Raw genomic sequence first — 24,053 nt, forward strand, 5'->3', positions numbered from 1 at the left:
TAATTTCATTGCAAGGGTGCACAGGTATATACAGTCTGGTGCTATTGCTGCCTCCATAGGAAAACTATTTTTGGAATGCCACAGACGAAAAACAGTCTAAGTCCACACTATTGATCCATAATGTATAAATGATTGATAAGGGTTCAGGACAACGAGGCCTTTTCGTGGAGGGGTCAGAAAGAAATTTGGACTTAGACAGTTTTTCGTCTGTGGTACTCAATTAATGTACTGCATGTGAACGCATGCACCTTCCATTCCCACAGCATGGTTAACAGGTGGCCACTGCCTCCTTTAGTCTCCCAGCCATCTGCACACACATTGACTGTCAAATTAATCAGTGCTAGGCTGTCCCTGGACAAACTCGTCTGTCTGTCTGTCTGTCTACACACACGCGCGCACACACACACACACACACACACACACACACACACACACACACACAATAGATACTGTATTATGAAACGCCTCACTCCTTTGTTCTTGATGAGTGACTCAGACATCTGGACTTAGGATACAGTAGTGACTGATTTGAATTGTGGAGGTGGTCTGTAATCGCCGGCGTTGCATTGGCTGTGAAAATGACTCCAGACTCTATAAGCACTTCAGAAGCCATGACTGTGGCAAACTGTGAACTCTCCCCTGTGGCTAATTGAAGATGCTTCGGGGGAGGAATTACTTTGAGTTGTGCTTCGGGAGAGAAAGGGAGAATTACACCGAGCTGACAGCACAGAACACTTAACAGTTTAACATGGCCGCCATGCTGACAGTTGAATAAAACATGTGCACCATTATAATCCAAATTTAAATGAATGGTAAAGATACGTTCATAGAAAGGTTAACGATAACAACATTCACGTCTGTGTAGTGAGATTACTCATGCTAATGAGACAACATTCATAACATAAAAAAGTTACAAAATGAGTAAAGTTTCTGAAAGTTACAGATTCAGCAGTATACAGTATATATTTGCTGATAGAAATTGTTCTAATAAGGGAATTTCCTCACTTGATATTTGAAAGTAATATATAGTATGTATAATCTCTGAGCGCAATGGACAGTAGAATATGGTCGCAGTCTTCAGTAGTAAAGTAGAATATGGTCGCAGTCTTCAGTAGTAAATATTCATCATCCCACTCAAGTGTGTGTGTGGGTGTGTGTGTGTGTGTGTGTGTTTCAGATTTGACCAGGAACAGGGCCAATCTCAGGCGGAGGTACAGAGAGAGAGGAGCCAGAGAGAGAAGCTGGCCAGAGAGAAGGACATGATGACTGGGGAGATGTTCAGCCTCCGCCAGCAGCTGCAGGTACTGTACTGTATGTAGGCTGCACCACAAACATACCCTTGATAGAACCTGATGTCCTTGCAGGGGAGCATGCATCTGGTCTACCATGTCTATATATGGCACAATAGGGTTGTTCCGGGTCCCTGTGTGTGTGTGCGTGTGTGCATGTGTGTGTGTGTGTGTGTGTGTGTGTGTGTGTGTGTGTGTGTGTGTGTGTGTGTGTGTGTGTGTGTGTGTGTGTGTTGTGTGTGTGTGTGTGTGTGTACAGTGGTGTCAAGTAACTAAGTACTTTTGCTCAAGTATTGTACTCAAGTACAATTCCAAGGTACTTCACTGGAGTATTTCCATTATTCTGTACTTTTACTTCTACTTCTACACTACACCTCAGAGGCAAATGTTGTACTTTTACTCCACTACGATTAGTTGAAAACTTTAGTTGCTAGTTATTTTATAGATTTTGTTTAATATTACAAAACATACAAAACTCATCACTCTGCAGGACAGAGACCTTGAGCTGTGTTCTAACGTTCTCTCATCACTCTGCAGGACAAGGACCTTGAGCTGTGTTCTAACGTTCTCTCATCACTCTGCAGGACAGAGACCTTGAGCTGTGTTTCTAACGTTCTCTCATCACTCTGCAGGACAAGGACATTGAGCTGTGTTTTAACGTTCTCTCATCACTCTGCAGGACAGAGACCTTGAGCTGTGTTTCTAACGTTCTCTCATCACTCTGCAGGACAAGGACATTGAGCTGTGTTTTAACGTTCTCTCATCACTCTGCAGGACAAGGACCTTGAGCTGTGTTCTAACGTTCTCTCATCACTCTGCAGGACAGAGACCTTGAGCTGTGTTTCTAACGTTCTCTCATCACTCTGCAGGACAGAGACCTTGAGCTGTGTTTCTAACGTTCTCTCATCACTCTGCAGGACAGAGACCTTGAGCTGTGTTCTAACGTTCTCTCATCACTCTGCAGGACAGAGACCTTGAGCTGTGTTTCTAACGTTCTCTCATCACTCTGCAGGACAAGGACCTTGAGCTGTGTTTCTAACGTTCTCTCATCACTCTGCAGGACAGAGACCTTGAGCTGTGTTTCTAACGTTCTCTCATCACTCTGCAGGACAGAGACCTTGAGCTGTGTTTCTAACGTTCTCTCATCACTCGGCAGGACAAGGACCTTGAGCTGTGTTTCTAACGTTCTCTCATCACTCTGCAGGACAGAGACCTTGAGCTGTGTTTCTAACGTTCTCTCATCACTCTGCAGGACAGAGACCTTGAGCTGTGTTCTAACGTTCTCTCATCACTCTGCAGGACAAGGACCGTGAGCTGTGTTCTAACGTTCTCTCATCACTCTGCAGGACAGAGACCTTGAGCTGTGTTCTAACATTCTCTCATCACTCTGCAGGACAAGGACCGTGAGCTGTGTTCTAACGTTCTCTCATCACTCTGCAGGACAAGGACCTTGAGCTGTGTTCTAACGTTCTCTCATCACTCGGCAGGACAGAGACCTTGAGCTGTGTTCTAACATTCTCTCATCACTCTGCAGGACAGAGACCTTGAGCTGTGTTTCTAACGTTCTCTCATCACTCGGCAGGACAAGGACCTTGAGCTGTGTTCTAACGTTCTCTCATCACTCGGCAGGACAAGGACCTTGAGCTGTGTTCTGCCAACCTGAAAGTGCAGCAGTTAGAGGCGGAGCTGCACGACCTCACTTCCAAGGAGTCCACGGACGAGGCCTCGCTGGCCAAGGTCAAGAAGCAACTCCGCGACCTCGAAGCCAAGGTCAAAGACCAGGAGGAGGAACTGGACGAACAGGCTGGAACCATCCAGATGCTGGAGCAGGTATGAGACATGGGCGAGGGGCACGTTGTGTTATGGAGCAGGTATGAGACATGGGTGAGGGACCATCCAGATGCTGGAGCAGGTATGAGACACGTTGTGTTATCGCTGAATTCACAACAGCAGTGTCCACGTTAGTTTACGGCGCAAACTAATGGATAGGATGGATAGGATGGGGAATGAGTACATCCGAGAGACAGCACATGTTAGGTGTTTTGGAGATAAAGCCAGAGAGGCCAGACTGAGATGGTTTGGACACGTACAGAGGAGGGATAGAAGAATATATCGGTAGAAGGATGCTGAGGTTGGAGCTGCCAGAGGAGGAAAACCAAAGAGAAGATTTATGCATTTAGTGAAAGAGGACATGAATTTAGTTGGTGTGAATGAAGAGGAGGTAGAAAGATGACAGGGTAAGATGGATGCAGATGATTCGCTGTGGCGACCCCTGAAGGGAAAGGCCGAAAGGAAAACCGCTAATTTAATAGTACTTTAATAGTATTTAATAGTACAATATTTGATATATTAGATTAGATTTTCTTTACTTTGACGCTATACTTTTTGTTGTTTAGCGTCTCTGTAGACTTTGCACTGACACACCATGTAAGGCTCGTACGACCCTTTCCTCAAGTGTTGTTTGACAAAACTGCCTAATGTAAACTGAAAAATGTGCGTCAGTCGTGTCGACCCTACAGTATCTGTCTCCTCACTCTTCAGGCCAAGCTACGCCTTGAGATGGAGATGGAAAGACAGCGTCAGAACCAATCCAAAGAAATGGAGAGCAAGGATGACGAGGTGGAGGAGATCAGACAGTCCTGCAATAAGAAGGTCTCATCATTCTAACACCTCTTGAATCAACGATAAATAAGGCTCAATAAGGGAGCTTTGACAGCTTCCTTTGCAAACACACACTTGTGCATGAAACTGTGTGTTAAACTACAGTATGCTCATACATTCCACCAATGCCTAACATTACCGTGTTAATGTTTTGGATGCTTAATACTCTGTTTCAACCGCATGTCGTCAGACTAGTAGATATTTACATTTTTTATTTCATACTGTGCCACAAGTTTTTGTCTGTAACTTTGTTACATACTACAGTATGTGTATACACTGTGATTACATGCTTCACTGTCCTCTGCACATCGGCCCATTTGTCTTTGACCTGTGAGAGCAGTCGTGTCCTGCTGTGATAGATGGGGTTGTGTCTGACTTTGTTAGGCGTCGTTATGTGAACCTATGTGTGTGCACGCGTGTGTGTGTGTGTGTGTTGTGTGGTGTGTGTGTGTGTGTGTGTGTGTGTGTGTGTCCTACAGCTGAAGCAGATGGAGGTGCAGCTCGAAGAGGAGTATGACGACAAGCAGAAAGTGTTGCGTGACAAAAGGGAGCTGGAGTCCAAACTGCTGAGTGCTCAGGACCAGGTAATGGCTGCACACGTTTTTGTGTGAGTGTGCACACCCTCGCGCTCAAGTAGAGCACTTATTGCGTATTGCACTCGTATTGCAACCCTTTAAAAGATTCCCTTTGGAGTCTACTCTTGTGCTGTGGGTCTCTGAAGTAGCACACAGTAGTATTTTGACAAGGTGATGCTATAGTAAAGTGCCTTGTGTTTCAGGTGGGCCAAAGGGATGTGGAGACAGAGAAGAAGCTAAAGAAAGATCTTAAGAGAACCAAGGTGCTGCTGGCTGACACCCAGATCATGCTGGACCACCTGAAGAGCAATGCCCCCAACAAGAGAGAGATCGCCCAACTTAAAAATCAAGTACAACACTATATTTACTAAAAAGGGGTGGTGGAACAACACTAAAGGTGTGTTCAGACTTGAATTTAAATATTCGCCTCGGTTCGTCCGTTTGTGCTGAGCCAGGTCGCTCCACGCCCCGTTCGTGGCGCTCGCGCACCTTCTCATCTTTGCTTTGACTTTGTATGTACAGTAATCGTGCCGCTCTAACCATCCAAGTCTGAACGCACCTTATGAGTCTCCATAAGACTGTATATTAAGGTCGGGTATATGCTGGTCATAATGCATTATAATCTCATAAAACTGCCGTTAAAACTACCAGGTAACACTTTAGTTAAAGGTCAGGTCTATAAGCTAAAGCTTGTAAACACGCGACATCGTGACATTTTGAAATTGTTTGAAAAGAATACTGTAGGGACGTTGAAAGTGGTTAAATTAACCTGGGCAGTTCAATTTGCCTGGCTTTGTGACCATGCTCCCAACATTATTTATTGAGCAAAACAAACTGCACGTTCGACATGAACGCATTTGCACTTGTTTCTTCTACCTTCTTTTTAATCATCATCAGCCTTCTGAGTATTGTGGTCTTTGTAGAGACATCCTTGACCAATGACCACAGCTCATTCTCATCCTTCCTTTCTCTCCCAGCTGGAGGAGTCAGAGTTCACATGCGTTGCAGCCGTGAAGGCCCGTAAGGGCATGGAGATTGAAATGGAGGACCTGCACATCCAAATGGAGGATATAGTCAAAGCTAAGATGGCGGTGAGTCTGTGAATGGTACTTGCTGTACTGTTGTTAATAAAGTAATCAATCGATATGTGGATAGTACAGCTGCCTCACTTGATGTATCATTTGGGTTTGTACTGGTGTTGAAAAAACACGTTGTTTGTGGTCTGACAAGACAAGTGGTCTGATATTGACATGGAAGTGTACACTTTAGCCTGCTACAATACAATATTTGCATTTGCAACATCTATAAATCAGACATTAGCATTTTGAGTTTTGCTGCCACAGAAGTATATTTTTGTGCAAACTGCAATTATATAAACCTTTCGTCAATCTTTGACTGAATAACTGACTCTCAGCATAGAGGGGGGGATCACTCTTGAGGGGTCATTCACTCATTCTAAAACACACATTGTTATTTATTTAACCATTGCATGCTTCAGAACAAGCAAGCAACAAGATAAAGCAAATATTCTGCCAGTCGGGATACAGTGGACAAACCAATAGATGCATACACTATCTGCATGCATCGAGTGCTGAATGTTTCAGCACCACTAACTCTGGTCCATAGCTCTAATGCGTGCATTAGAGCTATGTTACTCTCAACGTCCGCTGCTCGAATGAATGCAGACCAGCCTCTACTCTTTAGTGTAAATAAAAAGAAAGTTTTTGCTACTCACCAAAACAAAGGCGGGTTGTGTCAATAGAAAGACTACTTTCCTTAGTGGAAGCACTCTGAGCCCCCCACCACACGTATAAACTGTACTTTTTGGGCAAAAAGGGATTTTGTTTCCACCGGAAAAAAAACATTTTTAGTTACTCCGCTGCGCCCTCTACTGATATTGCCCAGAGAACTGCCTCATAGAGAATATTTTTCCTCCGGTGAAAAAAAATCCCTTTTTGGCCAAAAAGTACCGTTTATACGTGTGGTGGGGGGCTCAGAGTGCGTCCACTAAGGAAAGTAGTCTTTCTATTGACACAACCCGCCTTTGTTTTGGTGAGTAGCAAAAACGTTCTTTTTATTTTCGCCAAAGAGGAGAGGCTGGTCTGATTTCGATTTGAGATTTAAAATTGAAAGTCCCATAGCCTTGTACTGCGCATGGCAGAATCGTAGAAGCAGTAGAAGGTTATGAATCAGAGCTACAGCACCACCACTGATAGACAGCAACAGGCCATGCATGCTGTGCCTGGCTGTGACCCAGCACCATGCTGTGCCTGTGACCCAGCACCATGCCCTTTTCACACACGCATCGGGAGGCTGTGGCTCGGGGGTAGAGTGGCTGGATGGGAACCGCAAGGTTGCCAGTATGAACCCATGGCTCCCGCAGAGTTAGTGTCGAAGTGTCCTTGAGCAAGACACTGAACCCCTAGTTGCTCCTGATGTGCAGGTCAATGCCTTGCATGGTTTCCTCCGGCATCGGTGTGTGAATGTGTTGTGAACGGGTGAATGTAATGCACAATCTATGCAAAGCGCCTTTATATAAATGCACCGTTTACCATTTAAATACGAGCAAATTAAGCGACATACACAGCCTCCGCCTGACTAAGTATTACAGTAGTTAAAGTCAGAGTGCTGTGATTGTGGTACTTTTTCATGTGTCTATCTATGGAGTTAACTTTACTCTATAAACCTCATTTGACAGCTTCAGTTACTAGTTATTTTGTAGATTTGGATTATTATTACAAAACATACATTACCCACTTAAGCCCTATATACATTTCGGCCATTTCAAAATAGCAAATCTACAAGCCCACAATGCGTCGCGATGTGACACATTGTGAGCTTGTAGATCTGCTATTTTCAAAAGATTTATTTATTTGATTTAAACTTGAAATGAGACTTGATTCTGCTTAAAGACTACTTTCTACTTTTGGTACTTTTAAGTAAATTTTGATATTTTGAATTCTGGACTTATAATGAAGTGTTTCTATATTACAGTATTGATACTTTTACTTAAGCAAAACATTTGAGTACTTTTCCCACCACTGGTTAAAGTTCCTTCTCAACATCGTTATGACTAGGCAACTCCGCCTTAATTGGCCAGGTGCTCCAACGAACACAATTGATGGGAAGCCCGTTCGGTATAAGGTTATTCTCTGCCGCTGCACAAGCTACCCCTACAGGCTGGTTGGGAACTAACTGTGAAGGAAGTGGAAAGAATCGGTTATCGATGTCACATCTAGTGTGGGAGAGATATCGTTGTCTACAGCCTCCCCAAGACCAGCATTAGGGGTTTGTAGTGACAGGGACTATACACATGGGAGGAATTGACATAATGACTAGATGAGAGAGAGAGGAAAGAAAGACACAAAGACAAAGCAAAACAAAAACAGCTCTAATGAGCCAGGGGCCTGGAGCAACTCACACCCTACTGTTTCCTTCTCTGCCAGTACAGCTGTGAACATGGAATAACGTGCAATAGTACAGTATCAGTGTTAATGTCCACACCTCATCCAGCCATCTATCTTCAATTTTGTCTGCTTCTGCTATTGAATGAAAGTCAAGTGACAGTCCTCGAATTTTTTAAATGATTGTAGACAATGCTCTGCATGTTAATTGCCTATGTCTGTGGCAAGGGTCTTGGGAGTCTGGGTCTGTCTCTCTTAAAAGAGTGGATGAACTGTATATGGAACACCTCCAGCCTGCTGGGCTGGCTGCACTTTTCCCCGCCTACAGTAAATGATCCTGTTGATTATCTCCAATTGGTCTCATTCTCCAGCCAGAACACTGGCCAGACTGTGTTTTATAGCCATTAGATGAATCCAGGACTGCCCAGGCCTGCTGGGCTAATGACCCTTTATCACATTCAATAGCTCACAGACAAAGCCTGACACAATTCTAAACTACCCTCTCTCTGTCTCTCTCTCTCTCTCAGTTGGATGAGCAGGTGAGCCGTCTGCAGAGGGAGAAGAATGACCTGCAGTCGCGTATGGAGGAGGATCAGGAGGATATGAATGAGTTGATGAAGAAGCACAAGGCTGCAGTCGCCCAAGTAAGCCATACTACGTTGACACACCAGAGTATGATGTTATATTTTAGCAGGGTATGTATATATATGCGCGGATGGCTGCCATGTGAATTATGGTCAATGTAGCATGTTAAAATGAAGGCTGCCGTAGCCATTTGCATTACCAGTTATTGCTCTTGTTTATTCTTTAGTAGAATGGATTTACAATGTGAGTAATATACTGCAGTTTATGTACAGTATGTGCCAAGTCAATATACACTGCTATCAAAGAGAGACGCTGCTTGGTTGGTTCACAGCAGATGACATTAATTGAGGATTCAGGCTGTGAACAATAACGCAGCTGCACTGACGTTCCAACTTTGTGGACATCTGTGTTTGTCAGTGTTGCCATGGGAAACAACACCATGGGAATCAACATCAACTATCGGAAAAAGCATCTGTTAGTTAGGCTAGCTGAGGTTCTTTTCATCCATTATTTACCAGCTCAAGATTGTCTTCAATTAGCTTTTACCCTTCCTAATGGTGTAAACATCTCCTAGCACAGGGATTTTCAACTGATTTCGACCCAGGGACCACCATCCTGACTGAGAGCAACCTGGGGACCAACACTGTTGTGTCGGGTGGGTCCATCATAGACCTACCTGGCACAATAGTTGTGGGAATCATGCAACATTCCATGGGTTAAGATTAGGGTTTCACTAATCATACTATCACAAGCTACATTCATGAGCTGGACAAAAATGTACTAGTTTTCAAAGGCACAAAACATTTTTGTTGGATACAGCCACATTTGAACGACTACATGACTATAAGTATTTTTCCCTGGACCAAAAGAAAGAAAGAAAGACCCAGTCATTGGGTCCCAAAATGCCAGTAATAGTGCACCAGTTTGAAGTACACTAGTATACACACAGAACACAACACAAGCAGCAGCAGCAAAGAAGCAAAAACACTACGTTCCTACCTTGAGCCGATAGAGCCTCCGACACAGATGAGCCCTCCAGCGGCGTCTCCAGTCATCTCCATCCTCCATACATCTGGCTAGCTGGACAGTACCTTCCTCCCAGTCTCAATGACACTGAGCAGCCTCATTCTCCTGGCTGCCATCTTCTCACTCTGCTTTTGGATGTTTAGTACTGCACATAGCATTCTGGTGTAGTGCAGTAGTCAGGGATTTAGGGCAGGCTCTAGGGTCCAGCATTCACAGGAGAAAGGATTCAGTCAGGGCTGGGAAGACGCTGAGCTGAGGGTCTGGGGTCACCACCCTGGCTGGTGTACCTATGGAGCAGGTTGAGAGAGACACCATAAGCTTTGAGAGTAAGTAAGTAAGTAAGTAAGGTAGAAAGAAAGTGAGCTGACCAAGAGCTACATACTGTACACGGTCACAACTCACAAGCAACAGCAGACAAATATACACAGCCTGTATACAGTACGTATACTGCTTCCTTCCGATTACATATACAGCCTAGTAGTATACAGTACAGCCTATTATGTCCTGTCACAACACAGCCTAGTATATGTAGGTGTACATAATGTAATGTTAAGTTTTATATCAGATACATTTTAGGAAGGAAGCTGTGGGGACTTTGGACATGCCTATAGGGTATGTAATAAGCCTTGAAACAAATTGAGAGATAGAAATCTAGATGTGCAATTCAGGTTGTAACACAATATCACTTTCAACTATCATTGGTAAACAGTTAAGAATGAAGTTACATACAATGAGTTGGTGCTGTGATACCCCAAACAAAACATTGTATCTGTATTTATTCTGTATACAGGTAGCTAACTCACCTGCAAAATAAAAACGAGTCGACCATGCAGTTTGTTACAGTATGTAGATGAATTACGGTAACATTATTTACTACCAAACATAAGGAGCTCGTGTCTGTTTGCAGCAGGTGTGTGTGGAGGGGGAGGGGGCGTGGCAACCGGATGATTTTAAAGAGCGCACTTGAAGCCTGCTCAGTGTCTAACAATTCACCAGAGTGTCTACTTTCTAGCACATAGACATTTTGTACAAAGGTCACACTGTCACACTTTGTCCTAGTGTGAAGGTAGTGTGGGCCCAAAAATGGCACTGAACCAGCTCAAAAATAGTGAAAGGTACTGAAAACAAGTCTTTTGATGAACAATCAATATGTTTTTATTCACCTTGCAGAGTTCACATGAAAGTCGTTCCAACAAACGTCATACAAAAAAAAAGAAGTATATACAGCCCACTGGCCAGGTTGGCTCTATCTAGGTCTGCTCTGCACCCTGTGCAATCCTACATTGATTGCCCGGGCAGTGGCAGGTGCTCCTTATAAAGGCTAGGCCCCTCCCATGGACCAAACCAACCCTGGATTGATTCCACAATCATACCAGTGCAATTGATTCCACAATCATACCAGTATAGAGCGCCGCAGTCCCCGCCCCCTTTCAGAAAGCGAGTGGCCCAGGAAGTGAAAGCCCCATGCATTCTGCCATCGGCACTTTTAATATAATTTATTTAAAGACGGTTACGCCGCGGACAAAGCCAATTCGGATCGTGACGAATCATGACAATGAACACAATATTTTGGGCCGATCAAATAATTTATAAGACGAAAAATAAAACAAATAGTGTTGTCTCCTGACTTTCTTTTCTTCTTTCTAATGATTTGATCGTCCCAAAATATTGTGTTCATTGTCATGATTCGTCACGATCCGAATTGGCTTTGTCCGCGGCGTAACCGTCTTTAAATAAATTATATTAAAAGTGCCGATGGCAGAATGCATGGGGCTTTCACTTCCTGGGCCACTCGCTTTTCTGAAAGGGGGCGGGGACTGCGGCGCTCTATACCAGTGCATTCCCAATGTCCAGAGACATCACAATTCATAACATATTTTAGTGTCACATAATATTATAAATTATCTACATAATATGATTTAAAGAGTTCTCTAAACAAACCCTCCCACTGTTGGCATGTTCCCCATACCCCACAGTAGTTGCTCGATCCCTTCAATGAAGTCAACAATCAATTATCAATCAACAAATGCACAATAAATAATGTCAAACTAAACTCATTTTCTGCAAATTCAAACTCTGTTGGTTATCTTCAGTCTCAGTGGCAGGGTGAACTGACACAGTGTACATGCAGACCTGCATGCCCAAAATGTCTCACATGCGCACGCCTCTCTCTCTCTCTCTCTCTCTCTCTCTCTCTCTCTCTCTCTCTCTCTCTCTACTGGTTTAGTGACTCTGTGTTTTTGGTTTGTGCTCTAGTCTGCCAGGGACTTGACCCAGATCAGTGATCTACAGGCCCAGCTAGAAGAAGCCTCAAAGGAGAAGCAGGAGATCCAGGAGAAGGTACAAAGGACCATATTATGAGACACACGCTGCCTTGACGCTTTCAACTAATATTTATTATGCTTCGGTGCAGAGGTGTTGTGCCATGACACTTTTCTTATTTTTTTCCCCTCCCAGTTGAAAATACGCTATTTTTTGTAGAGTGACATAAGCACATAACTCAAGCGACCTCCACCTAATCATTAGAGACATTAGAGTCTAATGTCTCCTGGTTGAGATTTGCGCTCTACTGAGCGCACATTTCTACTTGAGAATTTGGTGAAAACAGCAAGGAAATGAGCTATGATTTTAAAACCTAAAGCGAGGAGAGTCATGTGTACTGCCTCCTCTCTTTCTCTGACACTCGCACACACGCACACTGTGTATGTAACCCTGCTACCTGCACTTACAGTATTTTACTGCCTTCTCCTTCAAACATTAAATCCACCACTTGTCTTTTGTTAAAAGTTCACTTCTGACCTCAACAGCCTCTCTCACAGTGATGTGGCAGTGTTGCTCCCTCCTACAATGCCACTTTCAATTTCCACTTCCACAGTAATATATGACTGTGTGAAACATCAAAACATTGATTTTGGTAAATCAATGTTTGTTCAAGAGATTTCCTCCAGGTAGCCAAAAGAAAAGAAAGTAAATGTGTCGTCGTCAGTGACGGTTTGTTTATGTTCAGGTGGATTGGATTGTGTATGTGATAAAAAATGTGATGATTGGGCAAAATTGCGAACGTGATTAATTTCGGCACTGGATGTGAAAATTGGATGGGATGATTACAGAGGTAAAAAAATAGAACACTCTCTCTTCACATAAATTCTTATTATCACTCCTCATCATTGTGAGATCCTGGAGCGGGCTGTTCAGCTCACACATTAATCCTTCCCTCAGAATATTCACTAGAGAAGTCATACTGTATGGACGTATTTCTGTCCTCCTGCTGGCGCTGCTCTCCATGCTCACACGTAGCAGGCTGTAAGGCATTGTTAAGATCTACCAAAGGAGGCTGCGATAGCCATCTAAAGCCTCTGACCTTCTGGTGGTTGTCATATTACCAGTGGGAGAAAATCTGCCTTCTTTAATGACTTCAAAAGGGAACTCCAAATCCTCCTGGTCTCAGATGCAGAACCATTCATCAGGTGCCATGTGTGTTTCGGGGTCTTTTTTTTCCTTCTTTCTCTTTCATCTGCCTTTCATCCTTTTTCCAGTTATAAGACTACGAAGAAAAAAAGATACGTGTCTCAACAAGTGCAGGGCATTGATCCTTTCACTCCATAGAGCCTTTGTGCTGATTCCAGATCAACCGCTCCAAACAAGCCAACTCTCCTTCCATCAGATGAGGGATCATCTAGGCTGGGGCTCATCATATACCCCGGAAACACAATAATGGCATCTGCCAAGAAAACAGCCTTATCAACAAATAAATAATATAAATAAAAGTACTTTTCTGTTCGCATTATATTACTAATCACTAATCAGTTAACACGTATTATGTAAAGGACAATGTTGCAGATTTGTATCTCTACTGTGAGGTGGGTAGCATGACAAAATGACATAAACTTGTGGATGGCAGATTTACTCTATGTTCTCATCATAATAGAATTCATGTTAAAAAATAAACAAAGTTGCCCTTTAAGAGGAGGTGAAATAAAACGGGCCAAAGAGGAGTTTTTTTTTTCAATTGAGCAGTGCTCCTCACAGAGAGTCTCTCAAGGAAAAGAGGGCGCTGTTTTTCCTTTATTATTATTTTGACGATTGGTTCTCAGATTGCTCAGAGAGTAACTGCATGCATTTGTGCTTTTATGAGGTTAAGGTTCAGTGTGTGTGTGTGTGTGTGTGTGTGTGTGTGTGCGTGTGCGCGTGCGTGCGTGCGTGTACGTGCGTCTGTGCCTTTCTCAGCTCCACTCCCTGCAGAGCCATATTGAGTTCCAGGAGCAGTCCATGGTGGAGAAATCTCTAGTAAGTCGTCAGGAAGCTAAGATCCGTGAGCTGGAGACTAAACTGGAGTATGAGAGGACTCAGATCAAACGCCTAGAGGTGAGATATTTGCTGCTTTATACTGTATGTATGCCCTATAGTATAGGGCCTATAGTATAGTATGCCACAGGTTTTCAAAGTGGGGGCCGCCAAACCCCACGGTGGCTGCCAGGGAGCGCCATGGGGGGCAATTAGAATGGAGAGGAAAAAGGAGGAAGAAATGTCCTAAAAAAGGAATACATTCAAATTGATTTCAAAAGATTGTTGTGGCAGACTGACAACTTTCAACATGATCCCTATTTTTAGCATGTCATTGTTATCAAACATTAAGGGTGCGTTCAGAAATTCTCACCGAGCACACTGGTGTGCCCTCTTCTCGTTTGTTTATTCAGTGCACTCTCACACAGTGCACAGTGCGTTGTCGTTCGAAAATCTGGTGCGCTGCACTCCTGGGGGCGAAATCTAAGCTAGCTAAGGCAAGCATAAATCACCATACAAGTGTCCATGATTCACCTTGGCCCATGTTCTAACTGCTTAAAATGACCACACTCAAAAAAAACTGAGCACATTCCCGGTGCGCATTTCCAAACACATCCTAAAAGAGCAGATCTACAACAGGTTTTCTTAAAACCATTTCACTGTAGGGGGCCGTCAGATAGTATGGTTATTCAGGGGAACTTGGCATGTAAATGTTTGCGAACCGCTGCTCAAAAATGCATTCATGAAAACATTGACATTCACAATAGACATCTGAAAATGTGCAACTGGCAAAATAGCCTACCGGTACTTTCTTCTCCCGTAACCAGAACCCCACCATTATTAAGAACAAACCCTATACCTATTAATATCTTTGCTGATGTAAAGGCTCGCGGTGTGAGCTATTTTCACCTAATATGCACCTAGTTTTGCCGAATGTTCGCCTATTATTTATGACATGCCCTGATGCCTATAATAGGGATGCTAAGGGTTAAACTGGTTACGCTAAACTAAAACAAAACACCTGTTCTTTTTCACCGTGGTAATCCATGTGGTCGTAGAGATAGAATTCTATAAACTGGTTCTGCTTGGTTGGTTGTTCCTCAAGAGCCTGGCGGGCCGTCTCAAGGAGAACCTGGAGAAGTTAACGGAGGAGAGGAACCAGTATAGCACTGCGGAGAACCGAGAGAAAGAGCAGAACAAACGCATGCAGAGGCAGATGAGGGACATCAAAGAGGAGATGGGAGAGCTGAGCAAGAAGGAGACCGAGGCTAGCCGCAAGAAACATGAACTGGTGAGGCTCTCTGGGGTACTGCTCGTAAAACCATGGCGAGATCCATTCTAATGTTCTTGTATTGATTGATTTCTAATGGAAGTGGTAATTAACATCTCAAACCCACTCACCAGGAAATGGACATTGAGAGCCTGGAGGCAGCCAATCAGAGCTTACAGGTGGACCTTAAGTTGGCCTTCAAGAGGATTGGTGACCTGCAGGCCGCCATCGAGGACGAGATGGAGAGCGACGACAACGATGACCTAGTTGACAGGTAGACTCCATAGGAATACAGCATCTTGTTTGTATTGCATAATGCCTACTCTGGCATCAGAGCTACAGACCTCTTTCACTTTGTAAGTTGCGAGAAGGTTGGTCGATTGACCACTGCTCATTATTCGGCCAGCTGTCAATCTTGCCTCTTTTTTTTGCTTCTTCAGCCCTTTCTCAGTTTTTTCCCTCTGCAATTATCTGCTTCACTCTCCCTCTTCTGTTTCTGCTTCACTCTCCCTCTTCAGTTTCTGCTCTCTCTGTCTCCCTGTCATTTTTTCTTCTTCTTCTCTCTGTTCCCCACACACTCCTTCACCCCTGTTTTAATTCAGTCTCCTGCTCCCGATCTTTTGTCTATTTGTGGGTTTTCCCCAGTCGGGAGTCACTGCTTCTTTGTAAGAAGTTTGAGATTTTCACTGAGGAGGTAAACACACCAGTAGTAATATAAAGCTCCAAAAGGGAGACATTACACTCCCTTGCTGCATTTGCGAACGAAGGCAGCAACGGGATGAATTGATTTACTGACTCAGTGCTTCACAGTGGAATGCACCAATTTATTTGGTCTAGTCTCTCTCTCACAATACTGTTGTTTATGTGTCTCAACCTGTTTTTTCTGTGTCTCTTTCCTCTTTCCGTCTTTACGTCACACACTTCGGCCAGCTTACAAGACATGGTGACCAAATATCAGAAACGAAAGAACAAAACGTGAGAATGAAGATGCATGACTTCTTGTTTGTCGTTATCGTGGCTTTCCGCTTTTTCCATCGACTGACATGAGAGAATGATGCATTATTCCTACTGTGGTGAGAGCTGCATAGTGGAATTACGGTATGTTTAAAATAAAAGGACACATTATCTGAATACCGTAATATGGAAGACCTAACTTGACATAATTTTGCAGAAGCCAACATACAACACACTTGGATACTGCATCATTGTCTTCTTAAATATTTACCGCTGTCAACCCTTACAGAATGCACTATTATTAAATTATATCTTCTATACCATTTTGTGGTTATGCAATCACCTATACCACTAACCCCTTTGTGTCAAGTTTGCATGATATATTGGTTGTCCTTTTCATTTTACAAGCAGTTAAAACTAGGCACATTTGAAATATTTCTATCAAGTGATCATGGAATAATAAGCATGTTGCCTTCATATAGAGTCATCGGTAAATTGCACACAGACCAATGTTACAATGCCTCACATTGCGGTGCAGTGTGAGCTTCTAGATCAGCGACCTTCACTGAGCAATGCACACCTCTGATTGAACATGAATTACTAGGCGCGTCAGTCGCTCCCCGTCTGAAGAGGCCTTTAGACATGCCCAAAATAGCCCCGCCAGGGTCAATGCTGGTTGGACAATACTTATGGACAAAAGCTGGCTATAGAACTCATACAGTAGTTGGCCAATTAATGTCAATACTACTACTAATAATAATACAACAACTAAATTTTCCTATTGACACACTGGTCATAATGTAAGTGCTATTCTTGTAATAGCTTTAATATGTGGTAAACTATTGTCAACTAAATACAGTACATCTCAATATCAGTTAGGAGAAGCTCATGACAGAACTGATATTATGTCTGCATGATGGTAACCTGTTCTCTCAGCCATACCATCTGATGTCCATGATATAGATTATCACCGTGGCAAATTACACCTAAAATGGTGGTGTACAATGTACTTGAAGTTTTCGACTACACATTACATACAAAATTGCGGTCGGACAGCCTGATCCATAGCAACCATAGAGTCCTTTAGCTTAACTCAGTTGGATAGGAACCAGTTATGTGCTTTGCAACAGCCACACAATATTATGAGACAGTACAAAATTCCGCAGTACATTTAAAGCCCAAATTAGATAGTTGGCGTTAAGCCAACTATCTCGCAGGTATCAACTTGCATGCATTGTTCCGTGAGTCATGCATTGATTTTGTATCACAACAGGGACTTGAACATAATACAGTATGTTCAAGAAAAACTATGTACAATGAAAAGGTTTCTCCTTGATTGTGAATGCTGTTTGTTTCTAAACAATAGCATGATTCTTGGTGGTGACTAACTACATTCCCCCTCTGCTTTTGTGCAGCAATCACAATAGTGTCTCATTTTATAATTAAAAGTCAGATCAGAACATTAACGTGGCAGACACGCAGTGCCCTTTCATTATTTCCTGTTTTACAATGTCATGTGCACTGATTCAGAATTAACCCCACGACTGTTTCCTCGCAGCACCCCCCTCATTCTGACTCAATGCTCATTTGCTATTCATTTTTCATCAGACAAGTCATGTGCATCAGATGCAATGCTCTGCCTCCCTCCGCCACGGTGCAACTCAGGAAGAAGAGAAATGAATCAACATGTGCCTTATACATAATTATACATTTGTTAAATCAGCCAGTCAATCAGGCGTTATTTATACACTGTAGTACATTGAATACATTAAAATGCAATACGGTGCACTTTACATTAAGTGCAACGATGAAAAGTAGTTCCTCCTTTTAACTCAATGCAGTAGCAGCAATGTGGAGGAGCAATATTGGAAGAGTAGGTTTCTCAGTCAGTGTATGAGTAATGCGCATTATGGTTTGCAGTCTGTGTATGAGTAATGTGTATATGGTTTGCATTTTGCAATTATCACCTCAATATAAAGGTGTGCTTGATAAGATAAGGAGTAATACTGATCTGAGCAATGAGTCCTTCTCGTACTAGGTGATGATGCTTGTCATACAGCACACAAATTGCTTATGGCCATCTTAGTCCATTTATTAGTCATAGACACAACATGAATAAATGTTTTTGCCAGTCCCTCGTGCTATATTATGATGAACACACTAAAGTCATATAGGAAGAAACTAGAGATGTCCCGATCACGTTTTTTGTTCCCGATCCGATTCCGATCATTTGCTTTTGAGACATACCGATACCAATCTTTCCCCATCCGATCTTTAATCTTTATATTTTTATATAACACTTATGCCATATCACAATAGCAAATATCCTGTATGTATGTCACTCTAGTGTAGTCTGTTGTGTTGCCTTTCAAGTATTGAAAGGCAAAATGTGACTATACTTTTATTAGAATGACTGTCGTGTTTTTTTTCTTCTTCTTGAAAGCACGGAATCATATCAAAATAATGATTGGTTATATAGAGTGAATACAGTTCTACAGCGTATAGAACTGAGGTCAAGTTAAAACCCTTAAAGAGTATCTCTCTCATTCAGAGAGTATGCTACAGACAGCTATTCCATCATGCATAGAGGGGGTTGCATTTCCTTTGTTTTCATAATAGGTGTCTTTCACGCCTCTGCGAGTGTGTGACTAGTCTTTGTTTGATGATCTCTGACTGGGACCAGAAGGAAAACAACTAGCATAAACACAACACATTGCTTATACAGCTTTCTTTGAGATTTGCATTAGACAATTAAAAATCCGATCTTTTGAAAATCATGTGATCGGAGCCGATTTCCAATCACCCGATCCGATCGGGACAACCCTAGAAGAAACCATAAGAACTTGATGCAGTGTATACGTAGGCTACAGTATTTGTGACAAAGATTTACAACCAGTTGAGGCAGACTGTGTGAAGAGGTTAATGTCTGATGCAAAATTATCTCGTTTGTATCTGAGAGAACCAGGGCTGGCTATCTAATGGACAAACCGTTTGTGACACCATTTACAAAATACTCAATTGCAAGATACCTATTTGTGTGTGTGTGTGTGTGTGTGTGTGTGTGTGTGTGTGTGTGTGTGTGTGTGTGTGTGTGTGTGTGTGTGTGTCACACACACACACACACACACACACACACACACACACACACACACAGGGGTGTGACAGAGGGAGAGACAAAGAAAGAAGATTTCCAAGATGCAGGTTGACGTTGTCACTTATCGCTGATTGCTAGGCTAACAATGACAAAGCCAAAGAGTGATTAAAAAACCAAAGCAAATGCCCATAACAATGCCATCTTTGACATAAAGACTCCACATTAATCTCGACTAGGAATCTCTGTGGAAGAGGCTTCTGAGCTTATACTAGATTGGCTATATTTAAATTTTGGCCTGTGATGCCGTCGTATGACCAAGAATAAATCAGGCTTTTGTCTTGTTCTCTCTGTATCTATGCATCCCCGCCATTTAAATAACTTGCGGTTTTCAGGCAAACCACCCAAAGAGCAGGAGAGAATGAACACTTTGTACTCTATGTAAACATGATTGAATGCGTGACACATCACACAGTGACAAAGGAAACGCTCCTCTCCTCAGTGGGAGACTCCGTGGCTGGGATGGAATAGCACAATGATATGCAAGTTGTGTATATTGTGTATTATGTAGCTCAGTGTCTGGCTGCAATTTCAGACTCCACATAGGAATGCTGCTGTATTTGTTTCTGACAACAATTCTACAACATTTTTCAAAGAATGGAATACATTAGTTATTCCAAGAGTAACAGCTGGCGCGCTATAGTATGCCGTACGACAGGGATACTCAAATAGATTTACCTGTGGGCCACATTACAAAAATGGCAAGGGGCCAGGGGCCAGTAGATAAAATTACGGCCATAGACATCATGAGGGCACATTTGGGCAAGTAGCTATGGCTGCTTTTAGCCCAAGGAGTATATTTTGTGCAAAACTAATGCTTGGAATGGATTCAGAATCATGAAAAACCCCTAGTTTGACAGTTTTTACATTAAAAACTACTTAAAGCATGTACATTTTTGCCAGCCATAGGATGTTAATGGTAGGGTCACAAGAAACCCCTATAGAAAAGATTGCCCAATACTAACAGCCAGTCAGCAAGTGGATTCATGAATGTATACGTATATAGACAATATTTTAGGCCAATAAAAAAAAATCTATACCAAATTTCCCGCTTTAAACAAAATAATCCTGTCGGCTGCCGGACTAATGTGCAAACCAGTGCAAACATCTTATACAACATTTCAATTAAAGTGTCTCAATCTGACAAAATAGATCAGAATAATGCTATGCAAGTGGTTTGAATGTATGAATCATTCCCTTCGTAACACCACATGAATTAAGGTTACGCATCACTTTTACACATCCGTAAGCTAAAGCAGTTGGACAAGTAGCTTGAGTAATAACAACATTGGAGGTGACATACTCCAACAGAGGTCAGCACCCATAGATTACTTCTTCCATTCCTTCCGCATTAATGTCCTCAGACAATGCAATGCATAATTCAGCGGTTATTCACCTCGGAGCGGATGCAGATGAAGGGGAATTGACCTTTTGTAGGCGCAATTCTATTATGCTTTCTCAACGATGTCCCCAGGTCTTTGTACACTGCATGTTATTGTCAAGACCGGGTCTAGAGGGTCGCCTCATTGGCGCTACCCCAATAATAATCCCCAGCAATGGGCCACATGCCACGCATAGCCCAGCCAGCCGCTCACACCCAGCCAAGTTAATTAGCTGTTAAGAGCTTCATTTACATTCTGCTCAGAGCATCTGCATGGCGTTCTGCTTGACCACGATTGTCACGCACAAAGCATCTTGGACATTTCAATACTGGGTTCAAGTCAGCGCACAACAGTTGATAACCTGATGTTGTTTGTGTATCACACTCAAACAAAAACGATTACCCTGCCTGCAGTGATGCGTGGCAGGGTATTGTGAGCACTCTTGTGTGTGTGTGTGTGTGTGTGTGTGTGTGACTGTGTGTGTGCGGGTGTGTGCGTGTGTGTGTGTGTGTGTGTGTGTGTGTGTGTGTGTCTATGATTTTGTTCTCGTCATCAAGGAAATGTATTTGTTTGCTGGTTTGAGTGTATACAGTATGTCTATGTGTGTGCGTGCATGCGTGTGTGCGTGCCAGAGAGAGAGGGGGAGAGAGAGAGAGAACAAAATAACTTGAGAATGGTTAGGTGGTTAGCTTTCTTTGTCACATACAGTATGCATGAAACACATCAGCTGCTGCATGTGTGACTCACAGAAAAGCTGCTCTTTTCTGACATCAAAAAACAACAATTAAATGTGTAACTGAACTTGTTTCCATGCAGCGGGGACGAGACGGAGACGGACTCAGAAGTGGAGGACCGCGTCGATGGAGTTAAGTCTTGGCTGTCGAAGAACAAGGGCTCTGCCAAAACCTTGTCAGATGAGGGGAGCCTGAAGAGCACCAGGTTAGTGCTGTCACCTGCGGGGCCTCTCATAATGATGAACCACCGCACATCCCTGTGGCCGTACAGAGAGAGAGTCATCCTCATTTCCTGTCTTATATAGCCTAAGAACGCACAGGATTACCTAGGGCAGTACGTGCAACAGAGGGCAGGAGTATTTCGTATGATTAGGTGTCAACTTGTTCTCTCGCGGTCATCTCTCTAATGACATAAGATGGCAGGCATAGAGGCAGCTGCTGTCAGATTTATTGAAGTGGCCCGTGGCCAGTTGGCACGTCTGCTAAATGGCCCCCGATGCTACAGACGGGATGGATGCTCCCATTGGCTGATTACCTCACTTATGTTATACATACTGGCTATAGCCTGAGCAAATTTGTACGGCTACTGTAACTGTCCCAGTTCTATATGCTGATTCCAAGGACAAATTCAGCCCTTGTTGTACTGTAGTATTGTAATGACACGGTGACTTTAAATCCCAGCCACTTCACATCCCATACTAGATTCAATCAAAAACAGCGTTGCGGTTTTTCTGGGAAAATGTGCTCAAAATCGACTCATCATTTCTCCTCTGAAAGTTATTGAAAGCTTATCTCTTGATCCTTTCCCTGTCTCTCATTGTGTGGTCTCTGCCTGTCTCGCTCTCCCTCTATAAACCCACAAGATATGCGGCCAATGTAGATGCCAAGGACACAAAAGAGGGTAAGGAGAAGATTAACGAAGGGAGCAAAGAGGGGAAAGAGGTGGAGCAGAGCCGGCCAGTGTCAGCAATGAGTTCCCTTAGCTACAGGAAGCGGTCCAACCTCAAAGACTCCATAGGGGGGACAGGAGACGAGAGCTACCTATTCAACAGTCTCAAGGAACAGCCGGATGCGCCACACCACCCATCTGTCCGCAAGGCCAAGTCCAAGCCCGGGGAACTCCAAGAGGACAGGAAGAAGACCCAGGATGACCCGGACGACAGGGGTTCCGTCATCTCCATGGCGTACTCTGAAGCCACCAGCAGAGCCAGGAAGGGCATGGACTGTCGTTGGACGTCCCGCAGCAGTCCAGAATTCGATAAGGATTCGATGGTGTCCTCTGTGGTGCCCAGCAGGATGTCCACCAGGATGTCCACCAGGCTCGACATTGACGACGACAACAAGTCCATCATCAGCAGCGTGAGCCGCAGCAGCCCTGGCTCTGTGCGTCGCAGTACCTCCTGGAAGGACGACCGGCGCAGCAGCTCCCGAATGTCCCTGGCCCGCAGCACGGGGCTCAGTGAGTTTGGCCTTCACCTAGACGATGACGACGACGATGCTAAGAGCATGGCCTTCAGCGAGGGGGGTCCTTCCTCTTTCAGCCCGCGCTCCCTCAACCGTAGCCTCTCCAACCCAGTCCAGACGCGGACCTCAGATGACAATCCGCCGGAATCCTCAATCACTCACCGCAACTACCTGGATCCAGACCTGGAAGCTGCCATCAACGAGGTGCTGAGCTTCAAGCCGATCAAGTTCAAACGCAGCAAACTTGAGGACTCTGACGCGGAGGAGGAGGAGCAGGATGAAGAAAAGAAGGGCGATGCAGGCGAGGACAGCAGGAAGGGCATGCGCAGCCTGCGGGGCGGGGACGACGACGGTCCGGCCTTCAGCTCATCCACTCTGAGCCGCTCAGCTTCGGGCTCAGCGGTGGACTATGGCACTCGCTCTGCCAGCAGCTTCAGCACCAGCAGCTCCCGCGGTCACAAGAGCAGGAAGAAGAAGAGCTCAGAGTCTGACAGCTCTTCCTCGGACGACCGCCACAGCCGGAGGAGCACGAGGAGCAAGAAGGGCAAGAAGTCCAGGAAGGGGTCTAAGAAGAAGAAGAAGAAGAGTGAGTCTGAAGATTCTTCCTCGTCGTCATCTGACTCCTCCTCAGACTCCACCGTCTCCTACCGCAGCTCCAACAGCGTGAAGAAGGGCCCGCCGCGGCTCTCTCCCGCCTCAGACGATGACATCGGGCCATCCAGTAAAAAGGACAACAAAAAGGGGCAGAAGAAAATGGACAACTTGGTGATGAAGTACCTCTATAAGCCTGACAGCGATGATTAAAACCAACACCAGAAGGTGATGATTGTTGTGATTCTAACCCAAAAGGAGTGTGGCCTGGAACTGTTCTAATCAACTGGCGTGTGATTTGTTTTTCACCACTCTAACACACTAAACCTGTGTGTCGCATTTGAAGGGCATGGTCTATATTATATGATGCTTCATCTGTACTACATTATTATTGATGTGGATGCCAGCATTTTTTTTACTGCTGAAAAATTGTAATACCTCACTATTGTTTTTTTAAAGTTTGAATTTTAATGAGTTTTTAAAAACTTCAATATACCTGTATAGTATATTGCTTTTAGGTTATTGCTAGTATTGTTTTCTTTCTTTCTTTCTTTTTTGCTGACTGCAGTTTTCTTTTCAAATCAAATACAACTTGAAGAAACATTGCTCACTTGAAAGGCATTATCCATCATTTTGGGAAATCAGAAAATTAACATTTCAAACAATATGCAGATATTCAGTCT

General features: G+C 43.7%; 1 protein-coding gene across 6 annotated transcripts in view; it reads left to right on the forward strand.

Annotated features, from left to right (window-relative positions):
- LOC308327269 (unconventional myosin-XVIIIa-like) overlaps positions 1-24,053 on the forward strand; it is a 77,604-nt gene that overhangs the window by 50,239 nt on the left and 3,312 nt on the right. For 4 of the 6 annotated variants that reach the window (XM_080780556.1, XM_080780554.1, XM_080780553.1 and 1 more), the window contains 14 exons: positions 1,178-1,301; positions 2,919-3,119; positions 3,831-3,941; positions 4,430-4,534; positions 4,729-4,875; positions 5,503-5,616; positions 8,457-8,573; positions 11,797-11,880; positions 13,768-13,905; positions 14,930-15,115; positions 15,229-15,368; positions 16,025-16,069; positions 21,398-21,520; positions 22,179-23,598. In XM_080780556.1, coding sequence (XP_080636682.1) covers positions 1,178-1,301; positions 2,919-3,119; positions 3,831-3,941; positions 4,430-4,534; positions 4,729-4,875; positions 5,503-5,616; positions 8,457-8,573; positions 11,797-11,880; positions 13,768-13,905; positions 14,930-15,115; positions 15,229-15,368; positions 16,025-16,069; positions 21,398-21,520; positions 22,179-23,583 — 3,040 coding nt within the window. In that variant the 3' untranslated portion in view covers positions 23,584-23,598. The remainder of the gene's footprint in view (positions 1-1,177; positions 1,302-2,918; positions 3,120-3,830; positions 3,942-4,429; positions 4,535-4,728; positions 4,876-5,502; positions 5,617-8,456; positions 8,574-11,796; positions 11,881-13,767; positions 13,906-14,929; positions 15,116-15,228; positions 15,369-16,024; positions 16,070-21,397; positions 21,521-22,178; positions 23,599-24,053) is intronic. The other 2 variants (XM_080780558.1, XM_080780557.1) reach the window with 2 other exon arrangements.

Source organism: Protomyctophum bolini (assembly GCF_963924005.1).
Source record: "Protomyctophum bolini genome assembly, chromosome: 13".
Classification (NCBI taxonomy): Eukaryota; Metazoa; Chordata; class Actinopteri; order Myctophiformes; family Myctophidae; genus Protomyctophum; species Protomyctophum bolini.